Source organism: Poecilia formosa, unplaced genomic scaffold (genome assembly GCF_000485575.1).
Source record: "Poecilia formosa unplaced genomic scaffold, Poecilia_formosa-5.1.2 Scaffold189, whole genome shotgun sequence".
Classification (NCBI taxonomy): Eukaryota; Metazoa; Chordata; class Actinopteri; order Cyprinodontiformes; family Poeciliidae; genus Poecilia; species Poecilia formosa.
In genome coordinates this window covers 357,532-379,175 of record NW_006800128.1, presented here as the reverse complement: position 1 = coordinate 379,175, position 21,644 = coordinate 357,532, and the positions used below count along the sequence as shown (strand labels likewise).

Here is a 21,644-nt window from a genome sequence, read left to right as displayed (position 1 = left end):
AAACGTTCTTACTGTAACAACGATTAAAGAAGCAATGAATTAACATATCTGGGTTATAACTACACAAAACTTTAGTTAACGTTTAGTTGCTTACAAGATGAAGATGACCGTCTTGTTCCACATACTTTGCTCCAAACCCAAACCTTCCCAAACAGGAATGATGATCAAATGCACTACTCAGACTGAAGCCAGCTCTTTACTTCTAAATGCTTATAAAAAGCAGCTGTTTTCCATTAGTCCTTTTCAAGTTCACCTTTGCACACATAAGAGACGGACAGGGTTGTCTGGTAGAAGACAGCTCCTGACAGCAGAGGCTAACTTTAACACACCATGCTATGCTGGCAGCTACGTGTTCACAAGACTCCTTCAATGCAAACTGTAACTCACTTAATCAGATTTCCTTCCTCAAGTAGGAACCAACAGCTGAAACAGGCAGTCATGAATGTGACTGTGGGAATTAATTTGTGCAAAATATGGACAAGAGGCTTAAATAATCCAGTCTCCTCTGATGACTTGTTTGTGGCGAGTGGAGTTGGAAAAATGTAAAGAGACACCACATGGATCGGGTTTCTCTTGAAGGGAGGACGGGCATGGTGGGGAAGACGGCAGCATGTCGGTGGTCTTCATTGGCCACACAGAGCTGGAGAGGAGCCCCAGAGAGAAGCTAGGCTGGGCAGCATTGTGCACCTATTTTAGCTCCTCATTTTTTTTAAAGCTTGTTGCACAGTGAATTTGGAGACAGATCTGCTCTCAAACATGGGCGCCAGAGTGTAGACACTAAATCTGTGGGGAAATCCTGACAACACCAGCCAAGCAACAATATGGGCCCACAACAGAGAAGGTGTGGCCTTAACAGCTCTGTCTGGTTGAGCCGAACTGCCAAGATCTGTTCTCAACGCTGCAGCTGCGTAATGAAAATCGTGTCATTTTCTTCTCAGCCTCATGTTCTTTGGCCCTTCTTGTCACAATACCACAGGTGAACTTTTCGTCCCAGGTTCCATGTGAACCTATTGTGTTCACATGGAATTGTGACAAAAGACATGTGTATTTATGTGGAAAGCAGCACTACTCAGTTTCCATGACCTGCTGTTCTGACTATCTGCGTAAGGTAGGACAGAACATGTTTTTCAGTCAGAGAGCAGACTCTGAGGAGCAGTTGTCGGAGGCCATGAGGCTATAACTCCTTCTGCTCAGTTCTGGTCCAATGAAGTGGGAAAACTGCTCAACAAAGCCTCCCCTTTTTTCCTTTTCTTTTAATGATGAGGGGAAAACAAAATGAGATTTTTCAGCCTGACAATCATGATTTCCTCCTCCGACGACGAACTTGAGAACTCATAGTAGTTGTTCCTCTCTGCCACGGTTACTAATTCTGTTGTACATCACACAAAGAACATCATGACATTATTGCAGTGGGAGGGGGAGATTGGTTTGCTCAGTCTTGTGAGCTGTGAAAGGTCTGTGCGAAAACGAACATCTGAAAACCACGTGACCGCACATCGGCAGTGGGACTTCAGTCTAACAATGCTGGACCCTTTAGAAGATGGAAGATGTAAACCCTCATTTTATAAGATGAGCAGAGGGTTTTAGTCACTTAAATAGAGCTCACATTTTTGAGAACTTTGTACTGAGCAAAGCCGTTTCTCAGGTGATGAGTGCGGAGAGATCTTAGATCATCTTGGCAATATTTTGACAGCACACTGCATGGGGTAAAACATTTATTTTGGAGCAGCAAACTTTGGTTTATTTTATGGTAAACTTAAGTCCACACTTCTCCTTTTGGTCATTTACTATAACAGCAAGCCACCTTCTTTGAGCTGTCCGCTCCTGGTGTAATCCCTGTTGGCCCAGAACAGTCCGGTAGCCCTCGATGGAGACATTGGCATCAGGAATGTCTCCATAAAAACACCAGTACTCATTCAGTCTCCTGACCAGCACTGTTAATTCCTCCATTTTGTTAACCATTGATCTTACGTTGCCCATGATAAAGGAGCGGAGAAATAGCTTGTATCTCCTCTTCTCCGTAAACCTTTGTTGTTTATTTCTTATCGCTCTCCTCTGTTTCCTTCTCTGCAACCTCAAGGTGCTCTCCAGATCTCCAAGGGGAATTCTGTGGCCGGCCAGCTCCATCCAATCAGCTGATCCCTGCTGTAAGCAATGCAGCCAAGTTGTGACCAGCACCGCAAAAAAAAATAAATAAAAAGCATCTCAACAGAGAAGAAAAAAAAAAGATAGTTGAAAAATGAGCTTCTTGTAACATTGAAAAATTAAATTATGTAGAAAAAATTAAAAAGTCGCAAAAATAAAAAGTAAAAAGAAAAAAAGACAAGAGACAAGCAGAAGTAACTGCAACAGGCTGCATACACATTGCTACATGTGCCATTAGTCTCCGGATGGGAGATCAACAGGTTCAGTTCAGGAACAAACTCAGCATCCTCCTATCCTTCACCCCCTGACCCTCACCTAAACTACTTGATAAAAAGACTGGTTTTGGTCTAGAACCTCTGGAGATCGTTGTTCTTTATTTAATGTTTCATAATATAAAGAACATTAACGACAAAACTCAGCATCAGCTGCATCAGAGTTTCTTCAGTTGGAGGCTTCTTCAGACTCACTGTAATACTGACCTCTACAGGAGGTCTGGCCTACAGCATCAGGATCAACCAATCTGAAGAAATTTGTATTAGTTACAATATTTACACTCCTTGTGGAATAAAGGGCATGTCTTCAGACTGAATACTTTTGAAAGGTGTTATAATTTGAAGATTTGTTTTACGTTTCACTCACATCCTCTTAACAAATAGTCACATATGATGCAAGTAGTCACATTCAATGACCTACCTATTTATCCAATCAATCATCCATAAGATTAGTAAATCAGTTCTACAATTCATCTCTTTGCTAAAGGTATGCTCAACTAACAACTGTCGTAACAGATATGAACAGAGAAGAGAACACAGGGCAGACCATAAACAGTTAGCTGGTCAGCTTATGATAACTCAAGGTAAATAAAAGGTAGAATGGAAAACGCCAACTCTGCTGCTGGGAAATGAGCACTTTGCCCCATATTAAACTGTTTATTGACTGCAATCCACAGCTCCTCATTGGATTTATCATTGTAATTACATTGCCTCAAGCCCAAAGCACAGTCAGATTATGTGGCGCATCAGAAGCAATGTGCTGATGAGTAGTGAGGTCTCAGAATCCTGCTCGACTATTTTGACATTTTCTATCGCTATCCTACTGTGATCAAGCTTTGTTCATTTCACACCACTTCTTACTGGGCAGCGGTCACAACGTTTTCCATACACAGCACATTGGATTCCATTTTTAAATTCACAAACTGATTAGAATTAATTCCTAAGCATTCCTTGTGCTGGTGGTGGCATCATTGCCAAAATTCCCCCTTCAAAAGAAAGGGTTGGTTTTTGTTCGCTTACATTTTCATTTATATATTCTGCATTTTGATTGACTCATTAAACATTGTGTGATTTTGTATAGAAATTTTTAAATGTAGTGACTTCATAAAGGAAAGTTAAAAAAATAAAATATAAATGCCCCTCCACAAAACAAAAGAAAAAAATGTGTAATATCATTTATGATATCTTTACTGACTTATTTAAAAATGTATTGTGATATCAAAGTAAGGGTTGTTGATATCGCCCACCTCTACTTTGACCTTACTAACAATCAGCTCAAAGTGAGTCAAATTTTATGACCTATTGTCTGAACGTGGTGGGCAGGTCTGAGACTGGACAGTGACCTGACGACCTCACCTTTTTCTTTGGTCTTGATACTCCCTCCCTAAAGTGTGAGGCTACTCTGTTCTACGAAACTGTTGTAATGCCTTTAAAATTCTGTAAATCAGATTTGGTTTCTCTATGTTTTCTTATTTAATTAGTTTATCCCTTTTTGTTTCTTTGTGAGTAGCTAAATTGCTTGCCAGTAGTTCAGGAAAGAGGATATTAACAGAATAATTCATTTATAAAGTTGTGGTGTTTTGTACTCAAGACTTAATTAGAAATAAGTGTGTCAGTGACAATTCATTGTTGTATGAAGAGTTTCTTCTGCCAGTGGTCTAAATTTATTGCTTCATCAGAAACTAAGTTTGGCATATGACTCCAGAGATACAGGCTGGTGCCCCAATTTCATCAATATTTCATTTTATTAATGATTTAATAATTAATTATCGGTCACAATTATTAATAATTACAAAAGCCAAATATCAAGGCGAATTCTGATTCCCAACAATTTTGATGACACCACATGAGATTGGTACAACATTTTGGTTTCCAGATTTCTGACTCCCAACAATCACATTATGTCAGTTATTGCAGTGGCACAACACACGTTAGAGAAAGATTGGAGACACTGCTGGAGGTTTGGGACTATAATAGAAACAGAAAAGATTTTCCTTCTGGAAAGATTACCAGTGGACAGTTTTTACAGTCCATGTGTGAGTTAGCCCCTAAATGACTTTCAATAAGCATGTGTAATAATGCTCAGTGAGGTCACTGGTGACTTCAATCAGACTATATCTGAGAAGACATAGAAAGCCATTTACTTCAGGCCTTCTCAGAGCTATTTTTGCAAGCAATTCTGAACAGAAGAACTTGGTTTTAATAGCTAGCTCTAGATAAAGGATTGGCTGCAATTAATATCCTGTTTTCAGCTTAACACATGGTCATTCTCACCTTTGAGCAGTGGCAAAGGCGTGAGCTCGATGGGTTTGCCTTGAGAGCGGAACTGGGACGAACTCTGTGATCGCTTCTGTTTGGCCTTCCTTACAGACTTCCGAGAAAATCCGTCCACTTTGTCCACCGACGGAGATGAGGTGGGTGCCGAGGACATAGCCCTGCTAGGAGAGACATCGAGGTGGGAGGTTACATATTTGTTGTTGCACCTGAATTTTCCCTTTGCAGGACAATAAAGAGTGTTCCTATTATGGGGTGCTGTGGTGGCGCATGGGGCAAAGCACGACCCACGTATTGAGGCCTTAGTCCTCGTGGTGGTGGTAGCAGGTTCGATTCCCAGCCTGGCGACATTTACTGCATTTCTTCCCTCTCTCTCATTACCCACTTTCCTGTTGAACTACTTTCAAATAAAGGCCACTAGAGCCAACAAAACGTTAAAAAAAGTATTCCTATTATATTCTCATTCATAGTTTTCATTCACATTTCATCTTTACGTCCACTGACAGGAAGTTACTTTTCCAACGCATCGCTACACCTTGCCATAAGTAGACAAGGCAAACATTTAAAATCTGTTAAACTACAGCTATATGCCAGCTTTAATACAAAGAAATACAATGAAAAGTCAGTTTGATACCAGGGCCCAAAGCTTTTCTCCAGAGGAATATGGGAATGTGAAAAGATTGAATCTGGCAATATCTGCTGTGCGATGGAGTTAATTGATAGACCGACTCCTTCCCCCAACAACATTCATGAAAAATAAAAATAAGTAAATGGGCACTAAGACGAGGAAAACCTCTAAGGTGGAGCCCAGCCGAGTCCTTTTAGTGTAGAGGAGCAGGAGCTGTCACATATAAAGGAGCTCATCACCCTATAGAGTGAGTGCATTTCATCCATTTATGTTCTTTGGCTGATTGATGAGCTGTGTGAGGGCGATCATTGGTTGCTGTTTTGGTAAAAGAATTCTCAGTGAATACGCCTTTCCTGACATGAACTTTATCAAGAGCACACACACTGAACATGGCTTAAAAATGGATGTTGACAAGACTCACTAAGCTGGAAGAATGTGCAAAAAAAAGGTTAAATGGTGTGACTGAAATGTGATGTGTTGTCAGAAGTCCTAAAGCTGCAGATTTTTTAATCTAGAAAATCTTATGTTTTGTTCAAATGTAAAGTAAATCTAATGTCTTCAAAATATGTTGGAAAATGTTCGTAGCAAATTACAAATATACCCTGACTAGGACGTAAAAACCCAATGACCTTTACAGTAAGTGATTGACTGTTGTCATAAAGTGTCACTGAAGGTGCTGCAAACTCCAAGGAAATATGCGATATGAAGAGAAGACAATCAAATAAACTCCACTTCCAAGACTGATGACCAGTTAGTCCCCAACACCAAAACATTATATCAAGAAATAGGCCAGTACCACTTTAAATTTCATAAAATGAATGCCTTGTGTTGCCTTATGCTGCTTCAATATGGGTGAACTAGATCAAGAGAGTTCAAAAACAAAGCTCAAGATTTAAATTTTTAATAACTTACAGTTAATAATTTACAGTTAATCAAGTGTAACCGTAACTTACAGAAACCATAGTTATGGTGCTTCATAAACTTTCTTTGAATGCTATAAAATTTAACTGGCACTTCAGTTGCACTTTGCACAGCTCTTCCTACACTAAGATCTCATCACAAAGGGCACAGCAGCCAATATGGTCTTTCTGTCCTCATGTCATTGGAAAACTAAAACTGACTGGCAAATGCAAGAAGAAAATGCAACTAAGCATCACTGGCTGAGCACATGAAAATACATCAAACATGGTGGAATGATTTGGCTGACAGTACACTATAAGTGGAGAATATAGACTTGAAGATTTTTTGTACTACTATTGTGATAATGATAAGTGACAGCTATGTATTACGTCTTTATTAGGCAATTATGTCTGTGACTACATGATACAGCTGTCATGGCCTCACAAACAAATATATGCCCATTCATGATGCATCTCTTTAGGATACTAGTCACATGAAGTGTAATATTCACACAGCATTTAATCATATTTTTCAATTTATTGATGCTTTCAGTGAGCAAACTAGAGAAAATAGTAAAGCTAACAATCCCGAACAAGGTCTTATGGGCTTTTAGTCATCATTATTTGGAATTTATTATGACACAGATAACTCAAAAGTCTTAAAACATATTTAGCACAGTAAGTGGGTAGATTGCCTGTACTTGTACAGTGCTTTATCAAGTCCAGAGGACCCCAAAGTTCTCCTGTGGAACTAGTTCCCAGTTTACGGACACAGACACCCTGAATACTTTTAAGACTACAATTAAAACTTTAATACAGAACTTGGCAGCAGAGCCATGTTCTGGTTCTACTGGAGGTTTCTTCCTGTTGAAGGGGAGTTTTTCATCTCCACTGTCGCTACATGCATACACCGTGTGAAAGACTGCTGTAAAGTCAACAACTCAATGCCAGCAGTACGCACTGCAAGAAAGTCAAAGACTAAATGCAAATCGCTGAGTTTCCTTAGATGGAAACTTTTTAATTTACTTTGAATAATTAATTAAGCAGTACTGCTTGATAATGAGGATCAATTGGAATGTATGTATGATTAAATTGAAATTGTTTTTTTGTAACGTGCTTGGAGACGACATTTGTTGTGAACTATAATTTATTTTATAGAAATAAACTGAACTGAAACTGTACAAGGACAACGACACAGGAGGAGACTTTATTTAGGATTCAAATCGAACAACTCAGGAATGTCCGGTGCAGAAAGCTCAGTTCCCTTCCTCTCAGCTGACCTAACTTATCAGAAGCTCCAGTCCAGTGCATTTTGCCATTTATTAGTTTTTCCTCCAACGTTATACTGAATGGAATGAGGTTTTGATACACCAATCTGCCAGGGTTCCTGAGGTCTGTAATTATAGCTACACCTCTACTGTAAGAGTAGGAAAAAATCCATAAAAAAAATAAATAAAATCACATTGTGACCTGAACATGTGCTGCCTTTATCAGGATGACCTTCAAATACTGGAAGTGTGTTCCTTTGGTAACCTTTGAGATTGTAGTTTCTAAGGTTACTTCAGGTGTCAGGTAATTCTGGGCTGATCACTCAACTTTCATGATCACCGATTCTTTATGAGGCCAGGTCAAGCATGGAACCCAGTATGATATAGACTGGCAGTCATTTGGAATTTCTTCCATTTTCTAATAGTCGCACCAACAACTTCTGCCTTCTCACCAAGCTGTTCACCTGGAGCTCATCCAGCTGGAGGTCTACAGTGTTGTCCGTGGCAACCTTAGCTCTTTGGTCTAATTGTTTAAGTGTGAGGACAGGTGTCTTTTCAGAGGAGAGCAGGACTTCTTGACTTGACTTGTTGGTCAGAATTACAGCTGGTTAGTAGGGGTGTAGTGATAAACTAATCGGTAACACTGTATTTGAAGGGGGGTGAAGAAGACTGACATGACACTTTCATAAACATGACAGAACACCTGTCATGAACATGAATAAGCCTTCATGAATATTTATGACTGTTGTCATAAAGCGTCATTCGGTAAATTATGACACTTTTAATACAAAGTTGACATTATTCAAAATGTCTTTGTTATGACAACTTGACATTAACCAAGAAATCATTACTGTTTAAACTTTACCTTTAATAACATAAAGTTAGCTAATTTTTAAAGTGCAATCAGTAATACTTTTATAACAAATTTATATCAGTAATGATTTCTTGGTTAAGATTTTCTGAAATATTTTAGAGGGACAGAGTGATTTTGCTGACATTTTGTGACTGCTCCATGTCAGTTTTAATGCACAAGTTGCAAGTTGTGCATTAAAAATTACATGTAATGAAACAACCAGTTACAATTAATTAATGAAATAAATTACAGCATCTAATATAAGTGAATAAGACAAAAATGTTCCTTTTCTCCATAACCAAATACACAAAGCCACACAATTAACATTTAAACAAAGCAAATGTATAACAAACAAAAACATTTATTCCACCACCAGTTCAATTAATTCAACCCAAGTCTATGAACAGCCACAAAATCATTGTCCCTCTAAAATCTTTCTGAAAATTGTAAAAATGGATCAAATGTAACAAACTGTATCGTTTGCTGAATATTCTGATATGTATTGTATTATGAGCAAAATATATATCACATTGTGAGAGTATTGTATTGTTACAGCCCTATGTGCAACGGTGTGTCATAGCTGTCATTTAATTTACGTGGATTTGGCATAAAAGTCAAAGATTTAATGTATCAATACTTGCAAATGACAAATTGATACTTTTTGAGAAAAAAAATATTGATAAATATTGTAGAATTGATAAAATTACAAGGTCCTACTGGTTAGTACTGGTTAGTATCAAATACTTAAGAAGTAAAATGCAAATTAATTTATTAGTCATACAATGTGATTTTCTAGATTTATTTTTCTTTAGATTTATTTTCTCACACTTTAGGTCGACCTGTGATTATAATTACAAGCCTCTCCATTCAAACGTTTACAGCATGTGAAAACAAAAAATGCCTGTTTGATAGAGCTCCGTTATATCTAAATCACTTGCTTTTGAACAGAAAGACCTTTTAACTTCCCTGTGCAACACATGCAAGCTCCTCTTTTTCTTGTTAATTATATTTTATATGACACTTGGAGAGGCTTTTAAACACCAATAACAATGTTCTGGCTGTTACATAAATGTTTCCTTATTTAATGTAATATTTTAAATTGAATGAAAAGCTAAAAATAGTATACATCTCACATTTTAAAAGATACTTCTGAAAAAAAAAAATCCATCCACATTGTAAAAACAATTCATTCTGATCAGATTTAACTAAGAAAAAAAATACACCAAATATATTGCATCTTTAAAGAATGCAATATCATATAGTGCTCCAAGCAGCAGACTTTGGCAGGGTTAGGCAGCTAGGAGCAGAACCAGAAGCACTTTTTTTTTTAACTACACATGCAGTGCTCATGCCACCCTGTAACAGGTTAGACAGAATCTGGCTCCTGACAAGTCAAAGTGAATATCTTGGATGACAAAACCCATCCAAGCAAACTAAGGTATTTTGGATGACCAAAACAAAACATTTATTCAGTCTCCCTCGTACGTCTTGGCATCACTTCTGCTCATAGGCTGAAACTGCAGGTTTTAGCCTATGAGTCAATTTCTAAAACAGAATCAGAGTAGAGCGGGGGGGGGCTGTTGTAATACGTTCTACATGTATTACAACAGCATAATACGTGTAGAACTGGAGAAGTTTCAAACTGCTAACATTTTCAGGAGCTTTTACCATTTAGAATCATATATGGCTCTGGTTTACTCTAGCTGTTTGAAGCAAGTAGGAGCATGCTCACCCTCCCCCACCAAATGCCAGGCAAGCCACATTATTATAACGGCAATAATCAATGTGATTTTTTTTATTTAACCTTTGTTTTACCAAGATGAAAACTCGCTGAAATCAAAAATCTCTTCTTTATGGGAGTCCTAACATCACATTCAAAAATCACTACTTTTCATTTTCCAGTGGCATCATAAAGTTTTTTTTTTATTTTTATTTTAAAGTTAATACTAAAAGACATCATACCAGTCCATACATGCCTAGTTTGACTATAGGTGTATTACAAGTTAACCAGTACCGTTAGGGATTTTAATTTTCACAATATACCAGACATTACAGTTTTAATATTTTGATTGTACTAATATTTTAAATGAGAAATGCACTGTGTGCATGTGTGTGTGTAAATATGTATGTATGGATAGATGTGTTCACATTGGGTTTATCCTTTTCATTTTTATCATTCTGTGCATTCTGATATATATATATATAAATTTATTTACAAGAGGTTCTTTTTACTTTTTTTAATATGTTTAATTCTGTGTGTATGTAAATGTTTATGTGTATGTGATTATGTATGTACATGTATGGATGCATAGACTTGTACTAGTGTTAATGTAAATATGCTTGACGCAATGATTGTGACATCTGTAATTAATCAAATGAATCAAATCAAATAGTGGAAAAGTTCAAACTGCACCGTACCTAGCTACTATGGAATTAAATAGTAAATCAACTGAGAAAAAAAAACACGTGTGGATGGATTTACCAGTGCAGCTCCTCCACTTTGTTTCCAAGTGATACCCAGAAAAAAAAATGTACTAAACTTTAAATTTTAAGGGCAATGAGGCCACGCCCACTAGCAATCCCTCTTCAGAAACAGCTCAACCCTCTATAGTTTGAAGTCTAGCAGTAAGGGGCAAAAGATGTTCCCACTTTAGACGGTCTATATTAATTATGATGGTGTCCATTACATGTTATACACATACTGACCAATAAAACAACTGGTAGGTGGGTTGGGTGTGGAGTTTGGGAGCACAGCAAGGAAATAAAAAGGAACAGGAAAGGAAAAACAGCCAACATAGTGCACTGCAGGGTCCACAGTCCGACTGCCTGGTTTCTATCTCAAGAGTCAAAGTTCACATCAGATTATTTGAGAAGCTACAGTCTTGACAGGAAATCCGAACTTAACTGTGAGTCAGGTTAAAGGCTTCTGCAGCACCCAAGAATTAAACATCTGCTTTCAGACAGACTCTCAAAGGCCAGATCCACCGCATGAGACGGACCAGATCCAACCTACACCAGACCTAACCAAGATCTAACCCAGATCCAACCCAGACCACACCCAGATCCAAGCTAGACCAGACCTAACCCAGACCAGATTAACCCAGACCACAACCAGCCCTGTCACAATAAGCAATAAATCAATTTATCAAATACTAAATTAAAACTCTCAATTTCTATTTGCATGAAATATTGTTTCCATTTTCACTCTCTTCCAAGAACTGGGTGACAGTTGACACTTTTCTATTTGCCCTCTTTTGTTTATTTTGGGTATTTAAAATGTCTTTCAGTTCCAATGTTAAATGTTCATTAGAATTTAAAGTTTAATACTTGAAAATGTGTTCCCACATTATATTATCACAATAATTACTGAGTTTATTTATCATCCAGCAAAATGTGTTATTGTGACAGGCCTATTCAGACCCAACCCAGACCACCTGGGACAAGACACAAACCAGAACCAAATTATTACTGAACAACATATGAAGTCACACTGGTCATCACTACATAAGTGTGCGGATTAATCACAGATGCAAAAGGATTACTTGGACGCCATATCTGGTGGGTTGTAAAGAGTCATGCCTTCCCACATTGCATATTGATAACATGTCTGCCCAGTTGCATTGACTAACTGTCCTCATATCTACACCCAATTCACTTTTCTGTGCCTCAGATAGTAAAGCTCAGAGCAATGCCAAAGAAAGGAAAGGACCAAACAATCGGGACCAAAAGTAATCAATAACAATTTTCAGCAGCAGTATCACAATTACAGATTTTCAGCCCTAATTTAAATATTATAACATTGATTATGATGCAATGAAGCAAAAACAGAACTAATGCCTGTTAAATCAGTAATTGTTGTAAGGAATGGAGCTTCAGGAAACACCACCGAGTTTGAGGAAGGATGAACACCCTAAAAAAAAAAGACTACTGTCTTGTTAATGTACTGAACATTCCCCAAAGTCTTGGTGGCCATCAAAACTGTGTTTTTGGTTCATGTGAACTTGGAACTAACCCATAGAGGCCATGTTGCCCAGTTTCTTTGTTATTGTTGAGTCATGACCTCTGACCTTAGCGGAGGTAGTGACATCTGCAGAGCTTTACACCCTGAATTAGTTAGTGAGCTCCTGGAAGACGTTCTCTTGGGATAACACAAAACTAGATTACAAGTAGACTGATCATTGTCTTCATGTACAATTCTGCTAGAAAAAAAATTATCACCACCAGCACAGAACCTGGGCTTTCTCCCCTTAACTTTGATTGTCAACAGTTGATTTTTGATGGGGCAATCAGAGGACAGAAGGAGACGTCTACATTGGTTTTCTGTGCTGTTTCAGATTAGTAGACTGCCAGTAGTTTTAGAAATGGCAGCGGAGGAAGTGAACAAAACCATTCAGTTTATGTTGGCCAGATACGCTTCCAGCTACTCAATTAACATCAACAGCCGCCTCGTTTGGATTGGCTCTTCGCTCTTCAGAGTGGAGGATGGTTGTTTACAGCGTAGGCAACTTCAGGTAAGCTTCATAGTGGCAAACTAGCGAATAACATATGTCACAGGCAAACATAAGCAGTTGGGTAAGATTTAAAACCTCAACACAGTCCACTCCTCCAGGAACCAATCATTTCTCAGAAGCTTAGAGTCCAGACCCTCTGGAAGAAGCAATGTGTAGAAGCGGCTGTTTTTTTACCAGGCTAGCTTACAGGTAACTTTTTGATATTGGTGCTTGTTTTAAGTCAAAAATTACTCAATATTGATGAAAAAGTACTAGTTCCACTGGCTGATTATTTTGCTTATTGGGAAAATATTAGAGGTGTGCCGATCAATCAGCCACCAATCATAATCGGCCAATTTCCATGAAAAAGTGTATGATAGGTGATCGCCAATCACTGTCTCTTGTTGTTGATCACCAAAACCGATCGCCTGTATCTCACTTTGTAGTCTGCGTGTGCAGCTGAGCCCCCCTTTTCTTTACACTCTGCAAGAGCGCAGCAGCAAATGCCAAGGCTCTCAGAGTGAATGGGGGAAGTTTGCATGTTGCGGCGGAAAATTACCTCGGGGCTGAAGCACTTCAAAATGCATCAACACACTGAATCTAATATGACATTTAAAAAACAAACACTTGACAGAGTATGGGTATACCGAGGCTCACTGCAGGAAAAAAAAACAGAAGGAAGACATCCAGATCGGTCAGTCAGCAGGAAAAGCAGCGCACAAATACCAACATTTACCCGGATTAGCATGGCTGTCAGAAAGCTAAACAAATAACCCAAAAGAATAATTAAAGTCAACGAGCTAGTGGTGTAAGACGCTGGTTCTGCTCTCATTGTTGATCCGCCACTACATGCTACTGGTAGAAATATTTCACAGATGGAGTTCCGTTCGAGCTCCATCCGGCAGACAACTCTCACACCAAACATCTGCTTAAAGTTGCAGCATTAAATTAAACAAAATGTTTTACATATGCATTAAAACTTTTGCTATATTCTAACATAAGACAGATAATCAATCTTCTCTGTCTCCTCCTGGCATTCTGCAGAATTACTCCGTTCACTCAGAAAGACAATCAGAACCAGCATTAATCAGCTAGCCAAGCTATCAGGAAGTTTTGATTCAGTAAATCAGGACTGTTTATTTGGATGCAACTTGCATTTGACTTTGAATGAATATTTCCTTTTTTACTCGACTTTATTTGATATAAGCAGTGTTGTGAGATTTATTTGACTCGTGTATAATTTAGGGTACTAACAACCTTATAGTTAAAGTCTGTTTTACTTAATGCAGGTTTTCCAGTTGTCCTTTTGAATGAAAAGCTGCTTTATTGTCCTGCAAGTATATTGCATGTTTTATGTCTAAATTAGGTGAATTTATTACCAGATAATTTTTTAATTTTACCAGGTCACATAGTAGCATTTATACCTAAAGCAAAAAAAAATAAATAAATAACAACCAATCCAAGTAATTGGCAGTGATCAGTGATTGGAATCAGCAGCAAAATATCTGATTGGAGCATCCCAAGAAAATATCTTATTATAAATTAAATAATCTGCCAGTGAAATAGTACTTCATCAATTAAGTTTTTTTTTAACTTAAAATAAGCTCTTACAGCTTTCTGAAAAGTTACTTGCAAGTTAGTTTTCTTATTTCAAGTGTACCAACATATGTGCACTAGAAAACAAATCAAACATACTTAGTAAGATTTAGTGTTTTGCAGTGTGATAAGCTAATTCTGATAAGCTAATTCATGATTCAACTAGAAAATTACAAACTGAACTCTCATTCTGTTTTTTCCTAGTCAAATGGAGCAATGTCTTGCTTTTGTTTTCTTACACTCACAATTCTGCTGCCTGCCTCAGAATCATACAGCATACATAGTTCAGCAAGTAACATGTGTTTTGACCAAGAGCACACTGATAAGTGACGGAAGAAACTGGAATCAAGATCACTACATTTTGTTCCTGACTACTCTTCCAGCTGAGTCACAGGTGTCCCACAGCTTTTACATTTTAACTTAGGCCAAGGTTTGCATGGATCCTGTTTATTAATTAAGATTTGCTTATGTAAACTAAAAGCATAAAAGCTCTCAGAGAGAAAATACTTTTTTAACAGCATTGTAACTGAGGTTTGGTCCAATGTGGCATGTAATAGACAGCTATCTGGCATTTTATTTTATCAAAGGTTTATTCAATTGTTTATGGCAATGTGTGCAAAAATCGAAAACAGTGAATCTTGATGACTATTCACAAATTTCAATGTAAAATTAACAGAACGTTTCCCAAAAAATTTTCAGCTTGTTAATCAGTAAATCTCTGTATCCTTCAAAGGATACAGAGATTACTTTAATTCATTGTTCTTTCACATGAAATTGTTTTAGACATTTTAAAAAAATGCCTCTCGAAAATGTTACCGACAAGCTTATCATTAGCTGCTCTGGTGTCTTGATCTCATCTAGAAATTATGTTTGAACCTTTGAACGTGCAGCTTGAGAGGACTTTATCAGAGAACAGAACGTTGTCCCGAGATCAGCCTTACGGGAAAGCCCAAAATGTAACGTAAAACCGAACCAAACAGCAGCAAGAATCTACATCTTCCATCATGAGCTGGAACAGCAAAGTAGTTCGTGTTGTACATGGGGTCAGAAATCAAGCAGTTAGATGCCAGGCGTCAGTTTGGCCATATTGGGCCTGCAGGCGCAAACTTGACAGCACATTAGCCAAGTGTTAGCTCGCTAGGAACGTTAGCTTAAAAATTACCTTGCACAGAGAATCACATAAGTGCCCGTAAGCTGCTTTAACATGGACCAGAGCAGAGCCACATTTAAATGTTTTACATATTCAGACAGAGTAACATATTAATAAAAAGGCTTCTGTTTGCTTAATAAAACATTGTCTCAGGTCATTAGCCACATTTAGCACGCCAGCTAGCCTAAGTTGAGCGTGTAGCTGTAGTTTAAACGAGAGCAGCGGCAGCTAGCTTTGTGAGCAGCCAGCTAAAGGAACACAACGAACAGGCTCAAAACAGGAACTATATCAAATCTGAATTTAAATGTGTGTTGATGAGATAACATTACCTGGGCGGACTTGGGCGATCACCCATCATCCCGGATGTAAATACAGGGACAGAGCTAATGATGCAAATGTTAGCTACAGCTCACACACTGACAGAGTGACCGGGCTGGAAGACACACACACCGTTCCGAGTCCTGACCCGAGTCCCGACCTGAGCAAGACTGGTTGGAACCTCTTCCGTCGTTGTACTTCGCCTTGATCCTCCACAGCTTGCAGTGAAGACTGTGGCACAGACTTGTCTTGTGTCGGGATAACTGTCAGGCTAACTGTGCGGCTGCCTCCAGCTCGGTGCAAACAGCCTCTCCCAGCAGCAAAATCTCGGCCTAAAACAGCCAAACCCACAAGCAGTTTTCCATCCAAATGGAAAATCCTTAAACTACCAATAAGAATGAAAGACGGCTCTACGCAACGATTAGATTAACGCTATAACATTCCAGTTACCGGTTAAACTCTACGTCTCAAACAACACCCTGAATTTGTCGTGTTTTCCGTTGCTCGTTGTCGATTCAGGGTTGTTTCTTCTCAGCCTATTGTCAACACTGCTGGGTCCAGACCATGGCACACATTACATAAATGCATATGAACATGCTAGACGGGTGTAGGACAGCAGACGACGGCGATTGGCTACACTGCGCAGTGTCGAATCTTGTGATTGGTCCAATGAGCTTGCCAATAAAGGAAGAGGGATAGACTCTCCGAATCCCGCTGGTTAGGTGGAGGAAAAGGGACACGAAAAAGACCGGGGCGGAAAGCATTGTGGAGAAAGCGAATAGTCAATCGCTCTGCGTAAGGTCCCTCATACATGTCCCACAAAACTATTCATTAATATTTGCTGAACTTATTTTTAATCATGTCACAAACACAAATGACAAAGATTTGTAAGAAATTTATGTGACACACCAATATAAGAAAATGCATAATTGTAGAGTGGAAGAACATTTATATTATGTTTTCTCCTTTTTTAACACCAAAAATCTGAAAAGTGTGGCGTGCGTTTGTATTAAAACCTCTCAATTCTGCTTCACTGAAATTAAATCTATTGCAACCACTTGGCTTCAGATGTTACCTGCAAAAAAAAAAAACAAAAAAACATGTGGACACCCCTTCAAGAGAACAAGATTTAAGGAAAACAAACTGACTGATTTTCTATTCGATGACTTTATTAAGTAGTGCTTGCATGTGAAAGTTTTATAATGGCTTCTACTGGTAACCTTGAAATTATTTTTGACCAAATTATTTAATTTAATTAATCTATTAAATTTGTCTCCAAAATTGCCTCCTTTGACTGCATTTCAAAAATGAGGCTGCTTTAGCTGATGTAGCTTTAACCTACCATTTTTAATCTGTAAACTCAACTTCTACAATGCAATTAGAACTGGGCTAGGGTTAGGTCCAAGAAGTTCTATTTATGTCCTTTTGTGACAATGGCTTTCTGTAAAAGTCAGAAATCTGTACATAGTACTTCTGATGACAAACAAAACCATCAACAGCTTAGCACTGTCATATTTATAAGACTAACTTACTGCTTACCACTCCACATGAGCACTAAACTCAAGGATTTGCTTTTTCAGCACTCTGAATTTCACTTGTGTTTGAAGCTAATATACAGATAAGGCTGAACTGAATTAATCTGAATTATGAGTATGCAAGATATTGGGTGTCCAGAGTCAAGAAAAAACAAAAACCTTCCTTTAGTCTTGTTACACCCCTGAATTTTACTAGGGGTGTAACAAATCTAGTTTTCTTTTTATTATTATTGTTTACTTATTTATTTTTTGCTAGTTTAATCAACTTAAAAAAAAAGCAGTATTGGTAACGAGGAAGATAAAGATGAAACAGGCAGTGTATAAGTTTCCCTTATTACCAATTTATCCACTGAAACCTGGAAACTGGGATGAAATTCTGGAGGAAGAAACTGACTTAATCTCCATGAAAACAAAACCTGGTGGGGATGGAGACTGCACAGACAACTGGATCCTGCACATCCCTGTGACACCACAAGAAATGGAGATGAGATGAAATCCAAATATTACACAGGTGTAATTAGTTGATTTACAGATGTCCAGTCTGTAAATCAAACATCCCATCCAACAGATTTGTATTGTTTCACACTACATCTGAAACAAAGTACAAGTTTGACAGTCGCTAATCTGTCCAGCATGAAGAAGCCAGAATGTCTGCCGAGCTGCAGAGAGAGAACATCTTCAAGACAATCTCAACAGACATTAGGAACAAATTCCCTAAGTTCCATGATTCTAGATTGCTTTGAGGTTTCCATTGAGAAGCCAAACCTACAGATGGAAAATGCAGAGAGACACACACTGCAGCAAATGTCTGTATTATGTGCAACAGCTTGGGTTGTGTTTCATTACTTTGGAAGGCTGCGGTGCCCAAATCAGAGACATCAATCTTGTTAGACACTCCTAGGCTCTGAATCCATAGTGAAGGGAGGCATCACCATGGTGACCTGAGTTTCACTTGTGTGAAACTCAGGTCACAACTGCAGATACACCAGGCACAAGGATTTTGCTGCCTACTTTGATCTTTGTTATTGTACTTAATGTACATTTTTCATGTATCTGTACTTTACTTAAGTAGACTCAATCGTGGATACTTTCATACTTTCAACTTTTCTCAACAATATTTTACAGTAAGTATCTGAACTTTCTACTTCACTACATTTCAGTAAAGCGTTACATTACATGTTACATCCAAGTCGCATTGCTCTTTTTTTATTTGTTTGAAAGTAATCAATGGCGAGAGGAGAACTGGTCCATTAAACCACTGCAACCACTGCACTGGAAAGTACCATTAGATCATCCTTCAAGACGAGTGAGGCGGCTACGCAGCACCTGCAGAATCACTAACACCAAATGGAGTCCAAGAAGGGGAGTCATCCAGAAGACCTAGAGCCTCATCTACATTGCTGTAGAGCATCTGACTCTTATCCTGGCAACATCTTATGTTGACTCTGACTCTTATCCCAGCAATATCATATTCACCTAACTGCTTCAGCACCCTTCAGCCATGAAAGACGGTCCAAAAATACTAACAGAACCGCTCCTGTTGTACAGTTTTATGAAGAACAATTCAAATACATTTCAGTTTGTGACCCTAAAACTGGGAAAGTAACTGTAAATGTCCTCAAAGTAAGACTTAATAAAACATGACATAGTAACAAACTGAGTACACTTTACTTAATAACTTTGAACTCCTTTCAGTCTTAGTATAAAACAAACTATGTATGGCGTGGTTTACATTCAAGTTCACAACTGTCCTATTTTCTCAATGAATCTGAACTAAACACAATCGGGGGGAAGATGAGAGCATTTTATCATAATTATACAGCAAATCACATATCCAGAATGAATGGAACAGTTGGCTGTGTAATCTTTCTCCAGGAAAGTCCTTGGTTCTATAAGATGAAGGAGCTGCAAGTGTGAACCTGGTCTTCAGAGAATCAGGAATACTTCAGCATACATGCTTACAGCATGTACCATACCACGTTGGTTAGGGTGGAGATGCTGGCATCACACAACACAGTTCATTGATTAGGGGACATACGATAAGAGTGAGGTCCCCCCTCCTCATCAATGATGCTGCAGTGGAGTAGGTCAGCATCATTAAAGTTCTGAGGATACAGATCACTGACACTTTGACCTGGTCACTCCAAACCTCTGTCCTGTGAAGAGAGCTCTGCAATGTCTGCACTTTTATATATCAGATGAGAAGCTCAAACCTCCCCTCTCCCATCCTCACCACTTTGTCCAGAAGGACAATAGACAGTGGTATCTTAGTCTGGTTTTGGGGCATATATCACCTTATCACCGCTGCCTGGCATTGTAAAGACCGTGGCGAGGACAGCTGAGAGAATCATCAGGACTGAACTTCCTTCCATCCTTAACACCACTCACAGTCGCTGCCTGTCCAGGACTCAGCCAATCAAAGACCCTTCCACCCTCAGCATGGCTTGTTCTCACTGCTGCCCTCTGGGAAAAGATTCAGCAGCTTCAAATGCAGAACCAGATTCCACAACAGCTTCATGCCTCACCCTATAAGACCACTAAACTCATAAATATTTTTATTGATTTTTTTTAACTTATCCGGAGCTTTGCAATGAAATTTTGTTCAATATGTTCACTTTAAATGTACAGCTGACTTATAAAGTGTCGATTTTGCCTATTATTCTTTGCACAATAGTTCAAGCTCAGTCTAAGTGGATGGAGAGTGTGAACATTAATGTTCAAGTCTCGCCACAGATTCTCTGTGACTTTGAATTGGCTGGAGGTTTGCAGGTGACTGAGTCAGCTGGGGAATGAACTGCAACAGAATCCAGAGTTTCATCAGGAGTGACCTTTAAGATAAGTCTCAGGAAAAAGGAAAGCAAAGAAGGTTAGTAACACAAGGTGCTCAGTGTCCCAGACGTTACCACTGAAGATTAACACTCCATTAAAGGACTGGCAGAAGACTTCTTCTTCTTCTTTTTTTTTTTTTTTTTTTTTTTTTTTAATGGCGGTTGGCAAGCAACTTAATGGTGTGCATTACTGCCACCTACTGGTATAGAGTGTGGATCAGAATGCAACTTGTATAATCTCCCCCCAAAAGTAGGAAAACAAACAAACAAACAAACAAAAACCCTATATCCTTTCTATATAAGCATAAGTGATGTTTTTAATTGTTCTCAGCTGTTGAATTTCTGCTGCCTTTTTCCTAACCTCACAATCTCCATACGCTACATTATGGTGACCACCACAGTTACAGCATTTCACTTGTACATCCACTCCACATTCATCATATCGATGATCTCCTCCACATTTGGCACATCTTTGCTTCCCTTTACACACTGCTGCAATATGACCATACCTTTGGCATTTAAAACAACGCAAAGGGGGAGGGATATATGGTCTCACAGAAAAACTCATGAATCTAATTTTAACCTTATCAGGAAGGACTTCTCCTTGAAACTCCAGAAGAATCGAAAGACTCTATTTTTTCTCCATTCACATGCTTTAACAATCTTTTCAATCTCCGTACTTCTCCCCCTGTATATTCCTTTTGAGTCTTTCCAAATCTTCCTACAGCGGAATACCAGTGATAACATTACGTGATACTCTATTTTCTCCAACAATTAGTTTTTCACTAACTACTTTTTTGCAAATGTTGTCAATGTGCATGCATTTATTCTTTTGGTCTTCAGATTTGCACTTTATCAACATATTTCCATCTTGTAATGTTTTAACAAACTTCACCTCCCCTAGTTTCTTTTTTATTTCTCTTGAAACTTGTATCAGACTAAGGTTAATATTCATATCTTCCTTCCTGAATTTAAGAATTACCTTAAATTCTTCGCTTGTTACTTTCTTCCTGACTACTCTGTTTTCTTCATCTGAGCTGCACTCTTCCAAACTTCGTTTACTATTCTGGCTACCAATTTCTCTATCCTCTTTCAAAACCTTATCCTTACCTCTACCTCTTCCTCATCCTACCGGAGTCCAGTCGTCAAAATCCATATCATCGTCCTCACCACCCCCATCTACCTTAGTTGTCATTAGTGATGGACCATCTGAATCCAGGCTTCGAGGCTTGTACCGAGTAAAACGGGGGCGTGGCCGATGAAGCCCCGCTTCGAGGCTTTTGTCGTCTTGCTGAAAACCACGTGACTGACAACAAACGAGGCCTCGCATTGCATGGGTCACGTGACTGCTTCATTTTGCGTGTCGGTTTTCAAAATAAAAGCGCGAT

General features: G+C 38.6%; 1 protein-coding gene across 4 annotated transcripts in view; it reads right to left on the bottom strand.

Annotated features, from left to right (window-relative positions):
- The window catches only part of ppp2r5eb (protein phosphatase 2, regulatory subunit B', epsilon), a 47,538-nt gene extending 31,052 nt beyond the window's left edge, over window positions 1-16,486 (bottom strand). Inside the window, exons 1-2 of one of the 4 annotated variants that reach the window (XM_007566258.2) lie at window positions 15,905-16,486; window positions 4,692-4,855 (exon numbers count right to left, since the gene is read on the bottom strand). In XM_007566258.2, coding sequence (XP_007566320.1) covers window positions 4,692-4,855; window positions 15,905-15,933 — 193 coding nt within the window. In that variant the 5' untranslated portion in view covers window positions 15,934-16,486. The remainder of the gene's footprint in view (window positions 1-4,691; window positions 4,856-15,904) is intronic. The other 3 variants (XM_007566256.2, XM_007566255.2, XM_007566254.2) reach the window with 3 other exon arrangements.
- Between the last annotated feature and the right edge of the window lie 5,158 nt (window positions 16,487-21,644).